General features: G+C 36.4%; 1 protein-coding gene across 7 annotated transcripts in view; it reads left to right on the plus strand.

The window, feature by feature from the left end:
* The window catches only part of PAN3 (poly(A) specific ribonuclease subunit PAN3), a 163,032-nt gene that overhangs the window by 39,268 nt on the left and 101,678 nt on the right, over positions 1-22,086 (plus strand). For 5 of the 7 annotated variants that reach the window (XR_004990857.2, XM_036454657.2, XM_036454660.2 and 2 more), the window contains exon 5: positions 76-237. The exons of the other annotated variants lie outside the window; for them this stretch is intronic. Coding sequence is in view for 4 of the 5 variants with exons in the window: in XM_036454657.2 (XP_036310550.1) it covers positions 76-237 (162 nt within the window). In the remaining variant the exon portion in view is untranslated. The remainder of the gene's footprint in view (positions 1-75; positions 238-22,086) is intronic. 7 annotated transcript variants of the gene reach the window in all.

The following is a 22,086-nucleotide window of genomic DNA, read 5'->3' on the forward strand; positions in this document are numbered from 1 at the left end:
CTCTGTTAGTTATGCTAGTTTAGATTAGTGTGGGGGATGTTAGGAGTGGCCTGGTTTCTTTCCTTCTTTTTCTAGCCAAGAAAGTATCGCCTGGGGATGCTGGAGGAGAGGCTAGTTCCGATGGGATCAAAGGCACGAAAAGCAAAGAACCCTATTGGCTGCCTTGCTGACAGGTGTAAATCAGGAGTACCTATCAATATGGTTTGGTGGAACAGACTCACAGAAAACAATTTACAGGTAAAAATAATTTTACTAGACATTTTTTGAAAGTGAATATTTTGGCTGCTTTCTGTGTCTGTGGGGTGGTGGGTGTGAGATTGGGTGGCTTAGATGATATACATAGGTGAATTTTTTTAATGAAAGTGAGGCTAGTGGCACATTAACCAACAAAATGATTTTGTTTGGTGGTTGTTTTTTTTTTTTTTTTTTTTTTTTAAGATTTCTCTGCTTGTATATTTTCCTATTTTATTACATTTAATTTTTTCCTTTTAGATCTTGTTAACAGTTAATAAGATTTAAAATATTATTATTCATTGATTTGAGAGAGAGAAAGAGAAAAAGAGAGAGAGAAAGACCTATGGTTTGCCTCTCACATAAGCCCCATCTGGGGATCGAACCTGTAACCTGGATATGTGCCCTGACTTGGAATGGAATTCACCACCTTTTGGTGTATGGGATGACATTCCAACCAACTGAGCCATACCAAGCAGGGCAAGTTTAATTATTTTTAATGCATGAAGTTATTCAAGGTACTACATTGAAAAATCATATTATAAAATTTAATGTAGAAAATCTTATTTATTTGGAATTTAAACCACAGGAAGCTTCGTGGGTTTTCTTTTTTTGTACATTTTCATTAGGAAATAAAAATTGTATTTGAACAAACTTGTCAAGTGTTTGCTCTAAAACCACCTTCAGTAGTAGTATGTTGTCTTAGAGTTATGATAGATACATTTCTATCTTTGATTCTGCCTTATGAGTGCTGAATAATGAAAATGAATTTTTATAACTCAAAGGCTAGCTTTGGTATAAAATTCTGAAGTACATACAAAATAATGGAATTATATTCAATTTCAATTAGGGTTATAATCATTATAGTCTTATTTTTAAAAATTGGTAATTGTATAATATAGATCTATTAATAAAAATTTTAGTTTAGCTGGAAATAGTATATCTTTCCTCTCTGAGTAAATTTGTACTTTTAATATATTGCTAGCCAAAAGCCTATAATTCACATACACATACCATATACCGAGAAGATAAAACAAAGCTAACAATTTGGTTTTATTTCTTTGAGTAAACTTGTATTATGAAGGGATTTCACAATATTTTGGTCTGTTTAATATTAATATCTTAACAATACCCACGTTGCCTTGGACACAGAATAAAGAAGTTATTCTAAATATTGCAAAATGTGGTATTTGTCCAACTAAAGTTTTGGTAGAAAATATGAAGTGGTGTGTGTGTGGGTTCACATAATCATGTATTAAATTTATTTATTTAAAAAAATATTTTTATTGATTTCAGAGAGGAAGAGAGAGGGAGAGAGAGAGAAACATCAATGATGAGAGAGAATCATTGATTGGCTGCCTTCTGCATGCCTTCTACTGGGGATCCAGTCTGCAATCAGGGCAAATCTTGACTAGAATTGAACCCCGGACCCTTTAGTCTACAGGCCAATGCTCTCTCCACTGAGTCAAACCGACTAGGCCCATATACTTAAATTTAAGTGTAAAGTTTTGGATATGTTAATTTCGGGTAGCCGTAGAGTTTACTGAATTTTTGTCTGAGATCAGAAGGAGAGAAATTTGATGTGGATTGTTAGAATTATTTTTCAGTTAAAAAATATTTTTATTGATTTCAGAATGGCAGAGAGAAACATCAGTGATGAGAGAGAATAATTGATCGGCTGCCGCCTGCCTATGCCCACTGGAGATCAAGCCTGCAACCTGGCCATGTGCCCTGACCAGGAAATGAACCGTGATCTCCTGGTTCATAGGTTGATGCTCAAGCACAGAGCCACACTGGCCAGGCTTATTTTTTAGTTTTAAAAAGAAAGTCTGAAAATAAATTGAACCCGACTGTATAAGAATAGATATAAGTGGAACTGAAACTGCTTGTAAGTTGTGGACATTGTGAGTTAAACACTGATAAGTACAGAGGCATAGCCATTCAACCTCATACAACTGCTCCTGTTCCCCTTACCCCAGTGGCAGTTTTCAGATAACTCTTTTTAGCAAAACTTGAAAAATTATTAGGTTAGGCTTAGAATATATGATAGACTTATACTTTATTTTTAATTAAAACATCTAGTAATAGATTTGCTTTTCATGTGAGGAAGATTGAATTGGTGTTATCTGACTTATATTTCAGATACTACTATTATGCTTCAAATAGTCCTTTTTCTTTAAGGATATAAATATTGGAGGGGCAGTAATACCTCACACTGTGAGTCTTATGTTGGAAAATACCTATCTGGTTTGGTTTCCATTACTATTTTTGTGGATTCCTAAATTGGATACTTGGAGCAGTTTATGCAGAGCACACTACGTTAGTACATGATTTTTTACTATTGGGATTTTTATCTTTTTGTTGTATAAGAAAAATAATTTATATAAATATATTCAATACCAATATTTCTTTAGTTTTGTGTGATGTATACTTTTCAATATTGTATATTTTTCACATAAATTTTAACGGGTTTGTATAGCCATATATATTACTCTGTCCTGTTTCAATTGTTTCCTTTTCATTTAAAACTTAGGTCTTCTTAATCCTAAAATCAGAGAGATATTTGTCTATATTTTATTTTAGTAATTATAGCTATGTTTTTAAATGATTACTTTGTGCCAATATTATCTCTTTTGGTCTTCTGAATAGTTTATGGGACAAAAATTATTGTTAAATGAAGTATTTTCAGGGAAGCCAAGTAACATTAAGGCTAAGTATTAGTAGAAAAGTAGAAATTTGAACCCATATTTGTCAGACTTAAAAATTCTACATTTCTGTGTGATATAACTCTAGTTGTATTAAAACTTTAATTGGTTTATTTATCTAACTCATTGACTGAACTTTTTTGAGGATGAGAATGCATACATAGTTTTCCAGACATGGACTTGACTTATGTGTGACTGCAACATTTATAAAGTCAGCTGTTTTTTTCTTCTGAGGCATCATTTTCTCAATGATCCTTAACTGGAACTTTAAACCTTGCTTTACATTGATATCTTAATCTTACTAACATCTTTAGTAGTTTTTTTGTTGTTGCTGTTGCTGCTGAAAACAAAAGAAAACCAGTCAACCAACTAAAACCTTAAAATGGCAACAACAATAACAAAAAAGCCTTTTGTTGAAGGTTTCTACCTTTATTAGTAATAATTGCATATACTCTATTTAGTGCTGGATATCTTTCAAGATCCATGATTCCCAGTCTTTTAGTGCTTAATCTTTTTATTTATTTTCTACCAAGAATCTCATAATATGAAAGAACCTGTCTACCAAGCATACATTTGTAACCTATAATAGGTTAATTAGGGAGTAAAAGGAACTTAATATTTTTCTCTTAGTCTTTCGTAGCTTGGTGGAAATGAAATTTAGTTTTCAAATGGCTGCTTGGAATATTGATAATGCCAATCTGGTCTCTATTACTATGTTTGTGAATTTCCTATGTGGAGACCCTTTGAATAGATTGTCTTTTTTTTCTGATTCCCCCCCCCCCCCCAAATTATTTTTATCATTTTATCATTTTTTACATCTGTATTGTTGAGAGTATTATAGATGTCCTCCTGTTTCCCTCATATTGCCCATCTCCACCTGGCCTTCCCACCTCAGGCCTTCACCACCCTATTGTTTGTGTCCATGGGTTACATATATATATATATATATATATATATATATATATATATATATATATATACACACACATACACATATAAGTTCTTTGGTTAATCTCTTCCCTGAGATTCTTCAATCTGTTCTGTTTCCATGCCACTGGTTCTATTTTATTCATCAATTTATTTTGTTCATTAGATCCCTTGTTTATTTTGATTTTTAAATTCAGTTGGTGATAGATTTGTATTTATTGCTATTTTATTGTTCATATTTTAAATCTTTTGATTTTTCTTTCTTCTTCTTAAGGAAGACCTTTAACATTTCATATAATACTGGTTTGATAGTGATGAACTCCTTTAGTTTTTTTTGTTTCTATCTGATGTTTAATTTTAAATGAAAGCTTTGCTGAGTAGAATACTTTTCATAATTTTGATTATTTTTTTGTTTTTTAAAATAAAGTATGTTTTTATTGATTTTTATAGAAATAGGAGAGGAGAGAGAAAGAGAAATAAAAACATTGATGAGAGAAACATTGATAGGCTACCTCCTGCATGGCCCTCACTAGGGATCGAGCCTGCAACCCAGGCATGTGCCCTGACTGAGAATTGAATGGTGACCTCTTGCTGCATGGGTTGATGCTCAACCACTGAGTCACACTGGCCGAGCTCTCTTTGAATATTTCTTGACACTCCTTTCTCACCTGCAAAGTTTCTGTTTAGAAATCAGCTGATAGCCGTATGGGCCATCCCTTGTAGGTAACTAACTGCTTTCCTCTTGTTGCTTTTAAGATTTTCTATTTATCTTTAACCCTCGGCATTTTATTTTATTTTTTTTAATTAAAATATATATATATATATTTTATTGATTTTTTTTACAGAGAGGAAGAGAGAGAGATAGAGAGTTAGAAACATCGATGAGAGAGAACTTTCGATCAGTTGCCTCTTCCACACCTCCTACCTACTGGGATGTGCCTGCAACCAAGGTACATGCCCTTTACTGGAATTGAACCTGGGACCTCTCAGTCCACAGAACGATGCTCTGTCCACTGAGCCAATCCGGTTTCAGCAACCCTTGGCATTTTAATTATGTGTCTTGGTGTGAGCCTCTTTGGGTTCCTTTTGTTTGGGACTCTTTCCACTGCCTGGACTTGTATGTATTTCTTTCACCAGATAAGGGAAGCTTTCTGTCATTTTTTTCCAAATAGGTTTCAATTTTTTGCACCCTCTCTTCTAATGGCACTCTATGATGTTAATGTTGATATGCTTGAAGTTGTACAAGAGGCTCCTTACACTATCTTCATATTTTTGGATTCTTTTTTCTTTTTGCTCTTTTGATTGGTTGTTTTTTTTGCTTCATGTTCCAAATTGCTGATTTGATTGTTGGCATCCTCTACTTTCTTCTTGATTCCCTATAAATTATTCTTCATTTCAGTTAGTGTATATTTCATTTTTGACTGGTCCTTTTTTATGTTGTTGATGTTCTTTTTTTTTTAATAAAATTTTATTGTTCATATTATTACAAATGTTCCTTTCCCCCCCTTCTCACCCCACCCTTTGCCCTTTCCCCACCCCCCATTGTCCTCATCCATAGGTGCACAGTTTATGTTCAGTCTCTTCCCACATTCCCCTCTCCCCTTTTCCCCAAGAATAAACAGTTCACTCCCCTTCCATACCTCTGATTCTATTATATTCAACAGTTAATATTGTTCCTCAGATTTTTTTTTTTTTTAGTTTCCTTGGTTTTTAGATTCACTTGTTGATAGTTACGTATTTATTGTTCATAATTTTTATCTTTGTTTACTTTCTCTTCTGAAAGAACCCCCTTCAGCAATTCATATAATTCTGGTTTGGTGATGATGAACTCCTTTAGCTTTTTTTTATTAGTGAAGCTCTTTATCTGACCTTCGAATCTGAGTGATAGCTTTGCTGGATAGATTATCTTTGGCTGTAGGTTCTTGCTATTCATCACCTTGAATATTTCTTGCCATTCCCGTCTGGCCTGCATGGTTTCTGTTGAGAAATCAGCTGACAATCGTATAGGTGCTCCTTTATAGGTAACTACCTTCTTTGCTCTTGCTTCTTTTAATATTCTCTCTTTGTCTTTTGCTCTTGGAATCTTTAATTATGATTTGTCCTGGTGTGGTCCTCTTTGGATTCCTTTTGTTTGGAGTTCTGTGTGCTTCCTGGACTTGTAAGTCTAATTCTTTCACCAGGTGGGGGAAGTTTTCTGTCACTATTTCTTTCAGTATGTTTTTGATATCTTGCTCTCTCTCATCTTCTGGGACCCCCATAATTCTGATGTTGGTTCGCTTGAAGTTGTCCCAGAGGTTTCTTACATTATCTTCAACTTTCTGGATTCTCTGGCCTTCTTGCGTCTGCGGAGGAGTGTCTTCTGGCTCTTTATGTTCCAAATCTTTGACTTGATTCTTGCAATCTTCCATCCTGTTTTTAGGACTCTGTATAATATTTTTTATTTCAGACAATGTATTCTTTATTTCTTGTTGATCCCTTATTATTTCTAGTTGATCCCTTTTCATATCCTCATAGGTCTTGTTTATTTTATCGGCCTTTTCTAGGAGATTCTTGAACAACCTTATAAGTGTGGTTTTGAACTCTATATCCAGTCGCTTTTTGTCCTCCATTTCTTTCGTTTGTGATCTATTTGGTTTAGGCATTTTCGCAGGCAGCTTTCCTGATGGGGCGGGGTTTCAGGGTGGAGCCTACAGCCTTGGCTTCCGTCAGCCCCGCCCTATGCGACTCCTGAGACTCAGGGTCCTTCAGTACTTGTTGCGAGCGCCTCTGAGAGAAAGGTGCCCTCGATTTTCGCCTGCTGCCAAACTGTCTATGCTCTCCCCCAATGAGTCCGGTATTGGGGTTCAGTTCAGTTGGTAGTGGGATTGGAGGTGGCGTTCAGAGCAGTCTGGAGCCCCTGTCTCCTTCCCGTCAGGGCAATCCCACTGCACAGCCGGCCGGCCCTACTCTGCGCGCAGTGTGCGCCCCTCAGGGACCTCCTTTCGCCGCTTCCCTGGAGTCCCTCCTTACAGCCCAGCTCCCTATGGATGAGCCTGGGTCCCCGGGGTCTGGCCTAGAATTGGGGCTCAGAGCAGTTGGAGCTGGGCCCAGCACAGTCGGAGCTTTTCTCTCCTTCCCGCTTGGGACCGCCAGCCAGGCACTCGGCCTCCCTCCTCTCCGGCTCTGTCCTCTCCGCGCGCGCCGCGTGTCTCCGTACCTTGGGCTTTTACAGCTCCTCTGCGCTTCCTTCTGGTTTTCTCCTTGCTTCTTGTTGTAGAATTTCCAGTCAGTTGACTTTCCTGTAGTTCTGGGTAATGTCCATTTTATATTTTAGTTGTATTTTGTTGAAATTGTTGTGTGCGGCTGCGGCTAGTTGCCTACCCGAGCAGCCATCTTGGATTCCTCCCCTCCTCTGTTGATGTTCTTTATAAGCTCCTTGAAGTTCTCGCTAAGTTCCTTGAGCATTCTTATAACCATTATTTTGAACTCTATATCTGGTAGTTTGCTTGCTTCCATTTCATTTAGTTCTTTTTCTGGAGATTTCTTCTTTTCTTTCTTTGTGACTTATTTCTTTGTCTTCATATTTTGGCTGCTTCCCTGTGTTTATTTCTCTATATGAGATAGAGCCGTTATGTTTCCTGGAATTAGTAGAGTGACCTTATGTAATAGCTGTCCTGTAGGGCCCAGTGGCTCAGTCTCCCCAGGCACCTGAGCTGGGCACTCCAGGTGTGCTCGTGTGGGCTGTGTGCACTGTCATGATGTAGTTGAGCCTTGCTTACTGTTCATATCACTAGAAGGGTGGTTCCCAAGCCAGTTGGTTGTAAGGACCAGCTGCAACTATAGGGGAAGAGCTGCTATGCATGAGACATCTCTATGGAGCAGGACTTGCTTCAGTGTGGCTTTGGTGCTCTCCAAATCAGCCCCTTGAGTGTGTCACTTGTGAATGTGGCATGGTCTAAAGCTGGGCTTCCTTGGAGATGCAAAGTCATCTACTGCCTGTGTCTGGCATGAACTACAGAGCTATCTGCAGATGGCTGCTACTTGTGTTGGGTTTAGAGTTTCCCAGAGAGGTCAAGCTGTGAAGCAAGACAGGCCTCTGCTAGTTTTGGGCCTAGGGCATCTTATTTTGAGAAGTATGGGGCATACTGAGTCCAGCCGCTGCTGCTTTGAGAGATTTTAGAAAAGTTTGAAGCCTGAGCCATGACAGACTATTCATATAGAAGAAACACTGCAAACACCTTGAGTCTGGCACCAAATTGGGTCCTGCTGGGTTTCGGGGTGTCACGAAGTCCAGGGGAACAGACTGAGCCAGGTTGATGGAAACTCAAATATGGTGCCCCAGTTGGCTCTGTGATGGGGGAGGTCTCAGCCTCAGAACAATGACTTCTGCTAACATTTTTGTCTGGGAGAAAGCTGACCTCCAATTCTTGCCCTGATACCAGTCAATTTAGTTTCTGCCCATGTATTCCTGGATCCTTTCAAGCTGTTGTCCTAGTGTTGGAGTTCAGAGGGATTGAGTGTAAGTCTATGCACTGGCCCTTTAAGAAGTACTGACTGGGATTCCAGCAGACTCTGTATCACTCAGCCATAATCTATGCTGATTTTTATAGCCCAAAGTTCCAGGAGACATCTCTTTCTAGTATTGGAACCCTGGGATGATAGGTTAGTGTAGTGTTGGGACCCCTTACTCCTCATGGGTGGCCTCTGCAGCCAAGATATTCCTCCCAATTAAAAAAAAATGCCACATGTGGATGTAGGACCAGCCTGTTTTGCACATCTGTTCCTCCTCCCAGTCTCAATGTGCTTTCTTCTTTAATTCTCTAGTTGGAGGACTTCCATTCAGCCAGATTTCAGGGTGTTTTGAATGATGGTTGTTCTGTGGTTAAGTTGTAATATTGATGTTGTTGTGGGAGAATGTGAGTGCTGTGCTTATGTACACTGCCATCTTGATGGAAGTCTCTGATTTCTTTAGCACCCATTTATTCCTTCAGTGTCTACAGTTTGGTGACATCAAAAATTTTGCTGAATCAGCTTTCAAAGTTTCTCAGAGATCCCTCAATTAGCAAATCCAGCAGTTTTTTAAAAAAAAATATATATTTTATTGATATTTTACAGAGAGGAGGAAGGGAGAGAGATAGAGAGCTAGAAACATCGATGAGAGAGAAACATCGACCAGCTGCCTCTTGCACACCCCCGACTGGGGATGTGCCTGCAACCAATGTACATGCCCTTGACTGGAATCGAACCCGGGACCTTTCAGTCCGCAGACTGACGCTCTACCACTGAGCCAAACCGGTTTCAACAAATCCAGCAGTTTTAATTCAATACTTAATATTTCTGACTGTTTTTGAAACTTTGCTCTTTGCATCATTTAAAAAAAAATTTTTTTTTTTTGAAACAATTTTTATTATTGGGCCTGGGGCACATATTGCATATGTCTTTTACCCCTCCTCCTCGCGCCCCCCCCCCCCCCCCATTGACTTTTACCACCTGCATCCTTTAAGAAAATGTTTTTGTTAATCCTCACCTGAGGATATTGTTTCCTTTTTTCTTTTTTTCCTGAGAGAGAGAGAGAAGGGGAGGGGGTTAGGGAAGGAAGGAGGGAAGAAGGGGGTGGGGGGGGGGGGAGAGAGAGAGAGAGAGAGAGAGAGAGAGAGAGAGAGAGAGAGAGAGAGAAAGAGAAAGAAAGAAACATCCCAACCAGCCAGATTAAACTTGCAATCCAGGCACATGCCCTTAACTGGGAATCAAACCCAAGACCTTCTTCTGCACTGGCCAACTCTGTAATCACTGAGCAACACTGGCTAGGGATCCTCTTTATATTCCTTTATTTTTGTTTGTTTAAAGTATTACAAATAGTAGTACATATGTCTCCTTTTTCCCCCCATTGACCTTCGCCTGGCCTCCCCTACCCCCAGCACATGCCCTCACCCCACTCCCCCAGTGTCTTTGCTTATGCATTGGTCATGCTTATATGCATGTATACAAGTCCTTAGGTTGATCTCTTACCGTCCCCCCACAAACACTCCCCAGCCTTCCTGTGGTAATTTGACAGTCTGTTCGAAGCTTCTCTGCCTCTATCTATCTTTTTGTTGATCAGGTTATAATGTTCTTTATTATTCATAAATGAGTGAGATCATGTGGTATTCTTCTTTCACCAACTGGCTTGTTTCACTTAGCAACAATGTTCTTCAGTTCCATCCATGCTGCTGCAAATGGTAAGAATTTTTTCTTTTTTATAGCAGTGTAGTATTTCATTGTGTAGATGTACCATAGTTTTATAATCCACTCATCAGCTGATGAGCATTTAGGCTGTTTCCAAATGTTAGCTATTATAAATTGTGTTGCTATAAACATAAGGGTGCATATATTATTTCTGATTGGTGTTTATAGTTTTCTTGGGATATATTTCTAGACGTGATATTACTGGGTCAAATGGCAGTTCCATTTTTATATTTTTGAGGAAACACCATACTGTTTTCCACAGTGGATGCACCAGTCTGCATTCTTATCAGCAGTAAAGGAGGGTTCCTTTTCTCCGCATCCTCGCCAGCACTTGTCATTTGTTGATTTGTTGATGATAGCTATTCTGATAGGTGTGAGGTGGTACCTCGTTGTTTTGATTTTCATCTCTCAGGGGATTAGCGACTTTGAACATGTTTTCATATGTCTCTTGGCTTTCTTTCTAAAGCGTCTACTAAGGTCCTTTGCCCATTTTTTGATTGGATTGTTTACCTTCCTTTGTTAAGTTGCATGTGTTCTCAGTATATGTTGGACATTAAACCCTTAACAGAGATAACATTGGCAAATATGTTCTCCCATGCAGTGGGCTTTCTTATTGTTTTGTTGGTGTTTTCTTTTGCTGGGCAGAAGCTTTTAATTTTTATGTAGTCCCATTTGTTTATTTTCTCCTTAATCTCTCTTACCCTAGGATCTGTATCTGTAAAGATATTGCTATGATGTATGTCTACAATTTTGCTGCCTATTGAGTCTTGTAGGATTTTTGTGCTTTCCTTTAGCCATTTTGAGTTTGTTTTTGTGTATGGTGTAAGTTGGTGATTTAGTTTCATTTTTTATTTTTATTTTTTGCATGTATCTGACCAAATTTCCCATTACAATTTATTAAAGAGATTGTTTGACTCCATTATATGCTTTTGCCTCCTTTGTCAAATATTATACTAATTGAGTATAATGGCTTGGATCAATTTCTAGATTTTCTATTCTGTTCCTTTGGTCTATATGTCTGTTCTTGTGCCAGTACCAGGCAGTTTTGAGAACTGTGGCTTGGTAATATAACTTGATGTCTGGTATTGTGATCCTTCCAACTTTGTTCTTTTTCAGGATAGCTGTGGCTATTAGGGATCTTTTTTATTTCAGATGAATTTTTGTAGAGTTTGTTCTGGATCTTTGAAATATGCCATTGGTATTTTAATAGGTATTGCATTGAATATATAGATTGCTTTAGGTAGAATTGTCATTTTAATGATGTTGATTCTACCAATCCATGAACATGGTATGTATGTTCTTCCATTTGTTTATGTCTTCCTCAGTCTCCTTTTTCAATGTGCTATAGTTTTCTGAGTACAAAGGTGTTTTATGTCCTTATTTAACTATTCCTAGGTATCTTAATTTTTTTTGGTTCAATGGTAAATGGGATTTTTTTAAAAAATTTCTGTTTCTGTGACTTCATTATTGGTGTATAAAAAGGTCATAGATTTATGGGTGTTTATTTTGTATCCTACTACATTGCCAAATTCATTTATTAAGTCTAATAGTTTTTTGATAGAGTCTTTGGGGTTTTCTATATACAATATCATGTCATCTGCGAATAAGGACAGTTTTTCTTCTTTTCCAACTTGGATGCCTTTTATGTCTTCTTCTTTTCTGATCACTATGGCTAGTACTTCTAGTACTCTGTCAAACAGAAATGGTAAAACTGGGCCTCTGTTTTTTGTTCTTTTTCTTAGGGGAAATGGATTTAGTTTTTACCCATTGAATATGATGTGGGCTGTAGGTTTGTCATATTGGGCTTTTATGTTGATGTATGATCCCTCTATTCCCACTTTGATGGGAGTTTTTATCAAGAAAGGGTGTTGGATTTTGTCGAATGCTTTTTCTGTGTCAATTGATATGATTATGTGATTTTTGTCTCTCAGTTTGTTTATGTGACGTATCACATTTATTGACTTGCAGATATTGTAGCATCCTTACATCTCCAGAATAAATCCCACTTAGTCGTGGTGTAAGATCTTTCTGATGTTTTACTGAATCCGATTTGCTAGAATTTTGTTGAGGATTTAAGCATCTATGTTCATCAGTGATATTGGCCTCTAGTTCTCTCTTTTTGTGATGTCCGTATCTGGTTTTGGGATTAGGTTAATTCTGGCTTCATAGAAAGAGCTTGGAAGTGTGCCTTTCTCTTGAATTTTTTTGAATAGTCTGAGGAGGATAGCGTTTAGTTCTTATTTGAATACTTGATAGAACTCCACTGTAAAGCCATCCTGGTGAGGGCTTCCGTTTGCTGGAAGATTTTTGATCGCTGTTTCAATTTTTTTGGTTATTATCAGCCTATTCAGGTTTTTTGATTCTTCTTGGTTGACTTTTGGGAGCTTGTAATTTTCTAAGAATATGCCCTTTTTCATCTAGGTTGTCCATTTTGTTGGCATACAGTTGTTTATAGTATTTTTTCTTAATGGTTTGTATTTCTGTGGGATTGGTTGTTACTTCACCACTTTCATTTCTGATTTTGTTTATTTGGTTCCTCTCTTCTTCTTGGTGAGCTTGGCTAGAAGTTCATCAATCTTATTTATCCTTTCAAAGAAACAGCTCTTGGATTTGTTGATTTTTTTTTTTTTTCCTCGTGTCTATGTTGTTAAACTCTGCTCTGATCTTCATTATTTCTTTCCTTTGGCTTATGCTGGGATTTTCTTGGTGCTCTCTTTCTAACTCTTTGAGTTGTATGGTTAGATAATTTATTACCATTGTTTCTTGTTTTTTGAGTTATGCCTGTAGAGCTATGAACTTCCCTCTCAGGACTGCTTTCACTGTGTCCCATAGATTTTGGATTGTTGTGTTTTCTTTGTCATTTGTTGCCATGATTTTTATTTATCTTTGATGTCTCTGATAACCCAGTCATTGTTTAATAGCATGGTATTTAGCCTCCAGGTGTTTGATTTTTTTAAATTGTTTTTATTGTAGTTGATTTATAGTTTTATGCCATTGTGAACTGAGAAGATGCTTGATATGATTTCTATCTTCTTGAATTTGAGGAGACTTTGCCTGTGTTCCAATATATGGTCTGTCTTTTTAAAAGACCCATGTACACTTGAGAAGAATATATATTCTGTGGCTTTTGGGTGAAATGTTCTGAAGATGTCAATTAATTCCATCTAATCTAGTGTGTCCTTTAGGATTGATGTTCCTTTGCTGATTTTTTTGTTTAGAGGATTTGTACAGTGGTGTTAGTGGGATATGAAAGCCTCCTACTATGACTGTATTGCTGTCAATCTCTCCCTTGATAGCCTTCAGAAGTTTTTTTAATGTATTTGGTTGCTTCTGTATTTGGTGCGTATATGTTTACCAGAGTTATATCTTCTTGTTGGATTTCTTCCTTTAGTATTATGATGTGGCCTTCCTTATCTCTTGTATGTCCTTTACTTTGAAATCTAATTTGTTAGATATAAGTATTGCTACCCCAGCTTTTTTTCATTTCCATTAGCCTGAAAAATCTTTTTCCATCTCTTCAACATCAGTCCTTGTGAGTCTTTTTTTTCTGAGATGGGTTTCCTGTAGACAGTTTATGTATGGATCATGTTTTCTTATCCACTTGAGCTACCCTATGTCTTTTTTTGGGGGGGAGGGGGGGCATTTAATCCATTTACATTTAAAGTTATTATTGATAGGTACTTGTTTGTCACCATTTTATTCTTTCTGCCTATGTTCCTTCTTCGCTTCCTATTTCTTCTTTTTACAGCAGACCCTTTAGTATTTCTTGCATTGCTGGTTTGGTGGTAATAAACTCCCTTATTCCTTTTTTGTCTGTAAAGTTCCTGATTTCACCCTCAATTTTGATTAGTTAGCCTTGCTGGGTACAGTATTCTTGGATTCAGACCCTTCCTTTGCATGACCTTGTATATTTCATTTCATTCCCTTCTGGCCTGATATGTTTCTGTTGAGAAATTTGTCGCTAGTCTGATGGGGGTCCTTTGTTAGGAACTTTGTCTCTCTCTGGCCACTTTTAAGATTCTTACTTTGTTGTTGGTGTTTGCCAATTTAATTGTAATGTGCCTTGCCATTGATCTTTTGGGGTTCATTTTGGGTGGGTTTTGCTGAGCTTCTTGGACATGTGTGAGTTTTCCCCCCCCTATATCAGGGAAGTTTTCTGTATCATTTCTTCAAACAGGTTTTCTATTCTTTGCTCAGTTTCCTCTACTTCTGGCACCCCTATTCAGTCATTTGTGATTTTCCCCTGGGTGCTAATGTTTTTGTATTCACATCCAGGGCTATTAAGTCCTTTCTACACAATATTTAGATTTTGTTTTCCCTGCCACACCTAATATTGCTCTTACACATTTGCAGACTACACTGGCTCCAAGGGTCTTGGATTTTGTGGGGTGTAGATTTCCTCTGTACCTCTAGATTCTGCTGTGCACGTATCTCACTTTGGCTTGCATCACAGACATCATCTTTCTCTGGGCGAAATCTGACTTTTCTGTGACAAGGTGCAGAGCTCTTCCGAATCTGCATATTTTCGCTGCTTGAGGTCAGGTATTCATTGGTTCGCAGCTGGTCCCTGGGTGTTGTGGTTGTAGGGTCACGGTGTTGCTACTCAAATGATTGCATGAATAAATGTAGATTAAATAAAGATTAGCTGGTGAGATGTGTCTGTGGCTTGATATTAGTCCTATAATTTAATGTTTTATATATTTTATTAAATTTATTAAGTAAAAGAGGAGTTCATCTGTTTTTGTTTTTAAATGTCATATAATGTCTGGCTGGTGTTGCTCTGTAGTTGAATGTCAACCTATGAATCAGGAGGTCACAGTTTGATTCCCATTCAGGGCACATGCCCATTTTGTGGGTTCTATTCCCGATCCTCAGTAGGAGACCTGCAAGAGATGGCCTATTAGTGATTTTCACTCATCATTGATCTTTCTCTCTCTTCTTTTCCCTTCCTCTCTGAAATCAGTAAAAATAGAAAAAGTTAATTTATCATCTGTCTTCCAGATACAGACTTTGCTTTTTGATATACATTGGTTCTACTGGTCTCAATTTAAACACTGAATATTTTATGTGAATTTTTTGTAAACATCAGTTGCACTTTATTATTATTATTATTAATGTTGTTAATCCTCACCTGAGAAAATATATATATATATACATATATATATATGTATATACATATATATATATATGGAAAAAAAAATATATATATATATATTTTTTTCCCATTGATTTTTAGAGAGAATGAAAAGGAGGGAGACAAAGAAAGAGAAACATCAGTGTGAGAGACACATCTCAATTGGTTGCCTGCTCTAACCACTGAACAAATCAACTAGGGCTATGTGAATTCTTATGATAATCCTTCTCCATTCAGTGATGATGTAGAGCACATGTGTCAAACACAAGGCCCGTGGGCCAAATTCGTCCCGCCAGGCCTTGCAATGTGGCCCGCACCGCGCTGTCATCACTGCACTCCGCTGCGTTTCCATCACAGTGACAGTTTATGACTGTTCAGTAAACCATTTGGCCCGCGATTTAGGCTGGATTTTAGATTTTGGCCCCTTCTCTGATTGAGTTCGACACCCCTAATGTACAGAAATGGGAAAAGGTAGATGTAAGTGGTTTCATGCTTTACAAATTTTAACAAACTTTCCTAAAACATTTTTGTAAAATTTATATATATTTGAATAAAGTAGATAACAAAGAAGTACAAAGAAGGAAGCAAAAATGAATCCAGTTCACAGAGATAACATCTCTCTTAACATTATTATAATGAACATCTTTTATTTTATTTTTTTAGAGAGGGAGAGAGAAACATCAGTGTGAGAGTGAAACATGGATCAGTTGTGTTCTGCATGCCCCTCCACTAGGGATCATGCCCACAACCCAGGGCCTGGCCGTGACTGGGAATTGAACTACAACTTTTTGGTGCACCGGATGATGCCCAATCAACTGAGACAGACCAGCCAGAGCATTGTTAGTTAGCATCCTTTTACACACATGCACATTCTTCGCCTCTCTTTTCTCTTAGAAATAATAAACACACCATTTTACATAAATAGCAGTTTAGTATAATTGCTTTGTTGTGGCTTAATATTTATTTTATTTTTACTTAGTAGTGATTGATAAGGGTCTCTTTCCAGGGTTACATAAAAATATACCAATGTACATGATTTAAAAATTTTTTATTTATAGTTTACATTTAATATTATTTTGTATTCATTTCAGGAATACAGTACAGTGCTTAAATAATCATATACTTTACAAAGTGTTCCCCCTCATATTTCCAGTACCCACCTGGCACTGATAGTCAGTATAATTTTATTGACTATACTGTACTTTACATCCCTGTGACTATTTTGTAACTACCAATATGTACTCAGTCCCTTTACCTTTTTCACCTAGTTCCCCAATATCCCTTTCCTCTGGCAATCACCAGTCTGTTCTCAGTATCTATGAGTCTGTTTCAGTTTTGTTTGCTTATTTACTTTGTTGTTTAGGTTCCATATATAAGTGAAGGCATATGGTATTTGTTTTTCTCTGAGTTATTATGCTTAATGTAATATCCTCTATGTTCACTCATGCTGTTGCAAATGATAAGGTTTCATTCTTTTTTATGGCTGAATCATATTCTATTAAGTATATGTACAATTTTTTTATACACACATCTATTGATGGGCTTTTGGGTTACTTCCATACCTTGGCTATTTTAAATATTGCTGCAATGAACTCAGGTTTCTTTGGATATATATCCATAACTGGAATAACTGGATCATAAGGACCCTCATACTGTTTTTAATATTTGAGGAACCTTCATACCATTTTCCATAGTGACGGCACTAATCTGTATTCCCACAACAGTGCACAAGAGTTCCTTTTTGTTCACATCTTTGCCAATACTTGTTTTTTATTGATTTGATATAACTATTCTGACAGTTGTGAGGTGATATCTCGTTGTAGTTTTAATTTGCATTTCACTGATGTCAATGTAATGCCAGTGATTATTAATGGCTACAAATTAATGATCCACATAACCATTTCCTAGTAATATTTTAGTTGCTTCCTTTTAAAAAAGATGATAAATAAATGTGATCATCTTAATCTTTTTTACTTGGTTGATTTTCTCCTTGGCTGTAACTCTTATATGTGGGAATACTAGGTCAAAGGGCACGTTTATTTTTCATTTTGATACATATCCTCAAACTCTTCCCCAAAATAGTGTTTATAGTATTAGTTATTTTTGACAAACTTTATAGAGAGTGAATAATGAGTATCTTTGGAAATTTATGTGCCTTGTAATTTTAAGCTATTATATAGAATTACTTGATACTTAGTACATGAAAGTTTTTCTGTTTAATTCTACCGTAATATAACACTTATTACTAATTGTTTTTCATTTGGCAGGTTCTGGTATTACACATGCTACTTTCTCCTTAAGATAATCATATTATAGTACGAGAACTTACATTTAAAAGAACACTGATGTGAATTTCTTGGAAGCCCTAGTAATCAACTTTCACTGGTTTCATCAATTTGATCCTGACTTATTTAGAATATATTCTTTCTTTTAAAAAAGTTTTTTTTTAAAAATTGTTGATAGTATTACAAATGTCTCCCAATTCCCCTCATTCCTTCCCTCCGTCTAGTACTTACACCCCCATCCCCCTTCCAGATCTTCACCTCCCTGTTGCCCATGTCCATGGGCTATACATATAAGTATATACGTTCTTTGTTTTATCTCTTATAATATTTTCTTTTTTGGAGTGTTTGTCAGAGGACCCAGCTTACTTCAGGCAATTTGTAATTGTGATACTAGATTATTTTCAAAATAGTAATCGTATTTAGATGTGAACTTTTATAAAATGAACCTTGATATGTCATAAGTAGCTCAGTTTCTGTATAATTCAGAAGTTGAGTACATTTTTATAATAAATTTTAAATTGAGCATATTTGGATATGCTTGAAATATGAGGAAATAACCCATTATTTAAAAACATCTTGTAAAAATGTGAACTTGGAGGATCTGGTTAGCCATTTGACTTCTCCTTTTCATCTTACCCTGTTCCTCTTTATTCTGTGTTATTTATGAACACCGAAGACTAATAAAAAAAAGCTCTGAATAGAGCTGCTTTTTATGGCATTGTGTCTTATCTTAGTCTCAGTTATGCTCCTTTGTCTCTCCAAAGAGGGAGGCTAGTAGTGAAGATGGGATATTGGAATTGTAGGTTTTGGGAAAAAGTAGATTAGGTTTAGGTTAATATTAATATTTTATCTCCTTTTTTCTTATTGACTGAATCTAATCAGGGATAGTGGAAACTTGACCTGGTCGATCTAATTGGATTTCAGCAATAAAGTTATTAAATAAAAATTTTCTTCCTTTCTTCCTACTTTCCTTCTCCTTTTCTTCTGTTTTTCTATTTTCTTTCCTACTCTCTTTTATACTGGCTGAAAAGTAAAAGATGGATTGGAGTTGAGCAAGAGATGTCAAGTTGGTCCATTGTGATGATGTTGTAGTTAATATGAGTGGAGACAATGGTGGCCTAGACTATCTCACTGTCAGTGAAATAAGTAGAAATAGTTGAATTTGAGAATTATTTAGGGTGTAGAATAGAATCCATGCCTTTTAAAAATATATATATTTTAATGATTTTTTACAGAGAGGAAGGAAGAGTTAAAGAGATAGATAGAAACATCGATGAAAAAGAAACATCGACCAGCTGCCTCCTGCACACATCCCACTGGGGATGTGACCGCAACCAAGGTACATGGCCTTGACTGGAATTGAACCCGGACCTTTCAGTCCGAAGGCTGATGCTCTATTCACTGAGCCAAACTGGTTTTGGCAAGACTCCATGCCTTGATGCTGCAAACATAACTGCATTATAAAAGGATAATTAGTTGTAACATAATTTATCTGTTCTGGAAAGATGATATAGAAACCAAAACAAAACTTGAAAAAATAAATGAGCTTTAAAGGACAGTAATTGATTTACTCACCAATTGTTTGAGATGATAATTGTAAAGTACCTCTTTATTTTTTACTATTATCTGCTCTAACCAAAACAAAGAGTTGGCTAATTTTTATATATTGCTAACTTAACATCAAATCAGAATACTTTGTGTTTTGTAAACATCACCATTAGATTTGTCTTTTGGCCAAGATGGAAGAACAGGTATTAGACTTATATTCTCTTCAGAAATAGCAAACACACTGAACAAAATGTACAAAAGATTATTCAGTGGAGGATACTGATCCCTGATAGGTGGGAAACAAATGAGATAAGCTCTATTATTGCTCCAGCTTACTACCTAGGGGGAGATTCCAGACCTAGTGCCTAGACAAGGAACTCAGATGGAGCAAATCTAATTAAGGATACTAAACTGAAAGTTACAGAACTCAAGGTGGTTATAGATCATAAGAGGAAGTACTGGAGAGGAGAGAGCTCATACTCTGAGAAGTTTGGACACTTGCTAATGTTTCCCTTGAATCTTCATTTGGGTACTGATAAGAAGATATGAGTGAATAGGCTACTAGAGCTAGAAGAAGAAATTTCTGAAAAGATCACAGGGAATAATTCTCAGAGATTATACAAGGCCACAAATTGTTCCTATTCTCACCAGCTAACATGGAAAACATAATTCTCCTTAAAATAGTCATACTAGTATTATAAATAATGCTGTAGTGAACTCAGGTTTCTTTGGATTATATCAAGTAGGTTACGGGAAGTCTTTTGCCTCAGTATTGGGCCAAATTAGCCAAAGATAAAGGCTGCCTTAGTAATAATAATAAAGCTTAAAAGCAATACCTAAAAGGATCAGAGTAATTTTTAAGCAGTGTAATTATGATGAAGAACAACGCTAAAGAATATTTATAAGAATTAAGAAAATTCAGCATCCAACAAGATAAAAGTAACAATATTTGGCATCTAATAAAAAAAATATATATTCAAATTAGTAGGAAAATAGTTCTCATGAAAAAAAGAAAATATAATCAATCAAAATTGACCTAGAAATGTCACATCAATTGTATGTAAGAACATCAAAGCTGCCAAAGCTCAGTGGTAAAGCGTCGGTCTGCAGACTGAAAGGTCCAGGGTTCAATTCCGGTCAAGGGCATGTACATTGGTTGCGTGCACATCCCTGGTAGGGGGTGTGCAAGAGGCGGCTGGTCGATGTATCTCTCTCATCGATGTTTCTGACTCTCTCTCCCTCTCCCTTCCTCTCTGCAAAAAATCAATAAAATACATCTAAAAAAAAAAAAAGAATATCAAAGCTATTGTTAGAACTGTATTCCATATATTTAGGAAGCTTACAGGAAAGATTAAACATGTCATTGTATACATGAAAGATACTTTAAATCCAAATCAAACTTCTAAAAGTTTAAAACTATAATATCTGAAATATACTCTGGGATTTAAGGCAGAAAATCAGCTATGGCTGTGGTTGGCAAACTGCGGCTCGTAAACCACAGGCGGCTCTTTGGCCGCTTGAGTGTGGCTCTTCCACAAAACACCAGGGCCTGGGTGAATCTATTTTGAAGAAGTGGCGTTAGAAGAAATTTAAGTTTAAAAAATTTGGTTCTCAAAAGAAATTTCAGTCGTTGTACTGTTGCTATTTGGCTCTGTTGACTAATGAGTTTGCCGACCACTGAGCTATGGGATAACTTGAAGCATTCTAACACACATGTATTTGGAGTTCCTGAACACACATGTATTTGGAGGTGTGGGTGCACAGAAAAAATATTTTAAGAAATAATGGGCAAATTGCCGAAACTGGTTTGACTCAGTGGATAGAGCGTCGGTCTGCGGACTGAAGGGTCCCAGGTTCGATTCCGGTCAAGGGCATGTATATTGGTTGTGGTCACATCCCCGATTGGGGGTGTGCAGGAGGCAGCTGGTCGAAGTTTCTCTCTCATCGATGTTTCTAGCTCTCTATCCCTCTCCCTCTCTGTGAAAAATCAATAAAATATATTTAAAAAAAAATAATGGGCAAATACTTTGCAAATTGAATTAAAACTGTAAACCCACAAATCCAAGGTGCCCACAGAATACAAGCACAAAGGAACCCTGGGGTGGAAATAAACTATACTACGTAAGGCACAGCAAATAAGAGCCAGAGGAAAAACAAAGATACAAATGGCAATATATTTTTTGTTAGGAACAATGTAAGCCAGAAGACCATGGAGCAATAACTTTAAAATATAGGAAGTAAAAATATGTCAACTTAGAAATCTATTCTTGGAAAAAATATCTTAAAAAAAGTGAAATCAAATGAGTGCATGTAAAGTCTGGTGAAATTTGAATAAGATGTAATTTAATTAAACGTATTGCCCTAATGTTAATTATGTAGTTTTGAAAATATACTGTGGTTATGTGAGATGTTGTCTCTGGGGAAATATGTTGAAGGGAACAACTTATTGTAAATCCTAAATTATTTAAAAATAAAACAAAACTATTAAAAAAACTTTCAGATATACATTAGTTGAAAGAATTCACCATCAGCAGAAATATACTTCAGTAATGTTAAAGGAAGTACTTTGGGCAGAAGAAAAATAATACCCTATGGAAATCTGAATCTATACAAGAACTGAAGAGTGCCGAAAATAGTAACTGCTAAACATTGCTAATGCATTCTGAGAAATGAGTTGTTAGACGATTTTGTAGTTGTGTAAACATCGTAGAGTGTACTTAAAGATACCTATGTGGTATAGTTACTAGATACGTAGGCTATATGGAATAGACTTGTTCCTAGGCTACAAACCTGTATGGTATGTAGTAATTACAATACAACATGAGATTAAGTCAAATACAAGAGAAAATTATACAATCAACAGACATGATAAACATTAGATATGCTACTTATAACACATAAGCATTGTTCACTGGTGTAACACGGTGAACTTTTACAGCGATCTGTTTTTATAGGTAAAAAGGAATATACTCCACTGGCAAAATATAATATAGTAAATACATAAGTCAGCAACAGTTTATTATTGTTAATATATACTATATATAATTGTACT

Source organism: Pipistrellus kuhlii, unplaced genomic scaffold, assembly GCF_014108245.1.
Source record: "Pipistrellus kuhlii isolate mPipKuh1 unplaced genomic scaffold, mPipKuh1.p scaffold_m20_p_3, whole genome shotgun sequence".
NCBI lineage: Eukaryota > Metazoa > Chordata > Mammalia > Chiroptera > Vespertilionidae > Pipistrellus > Pipistrellus kuhlii.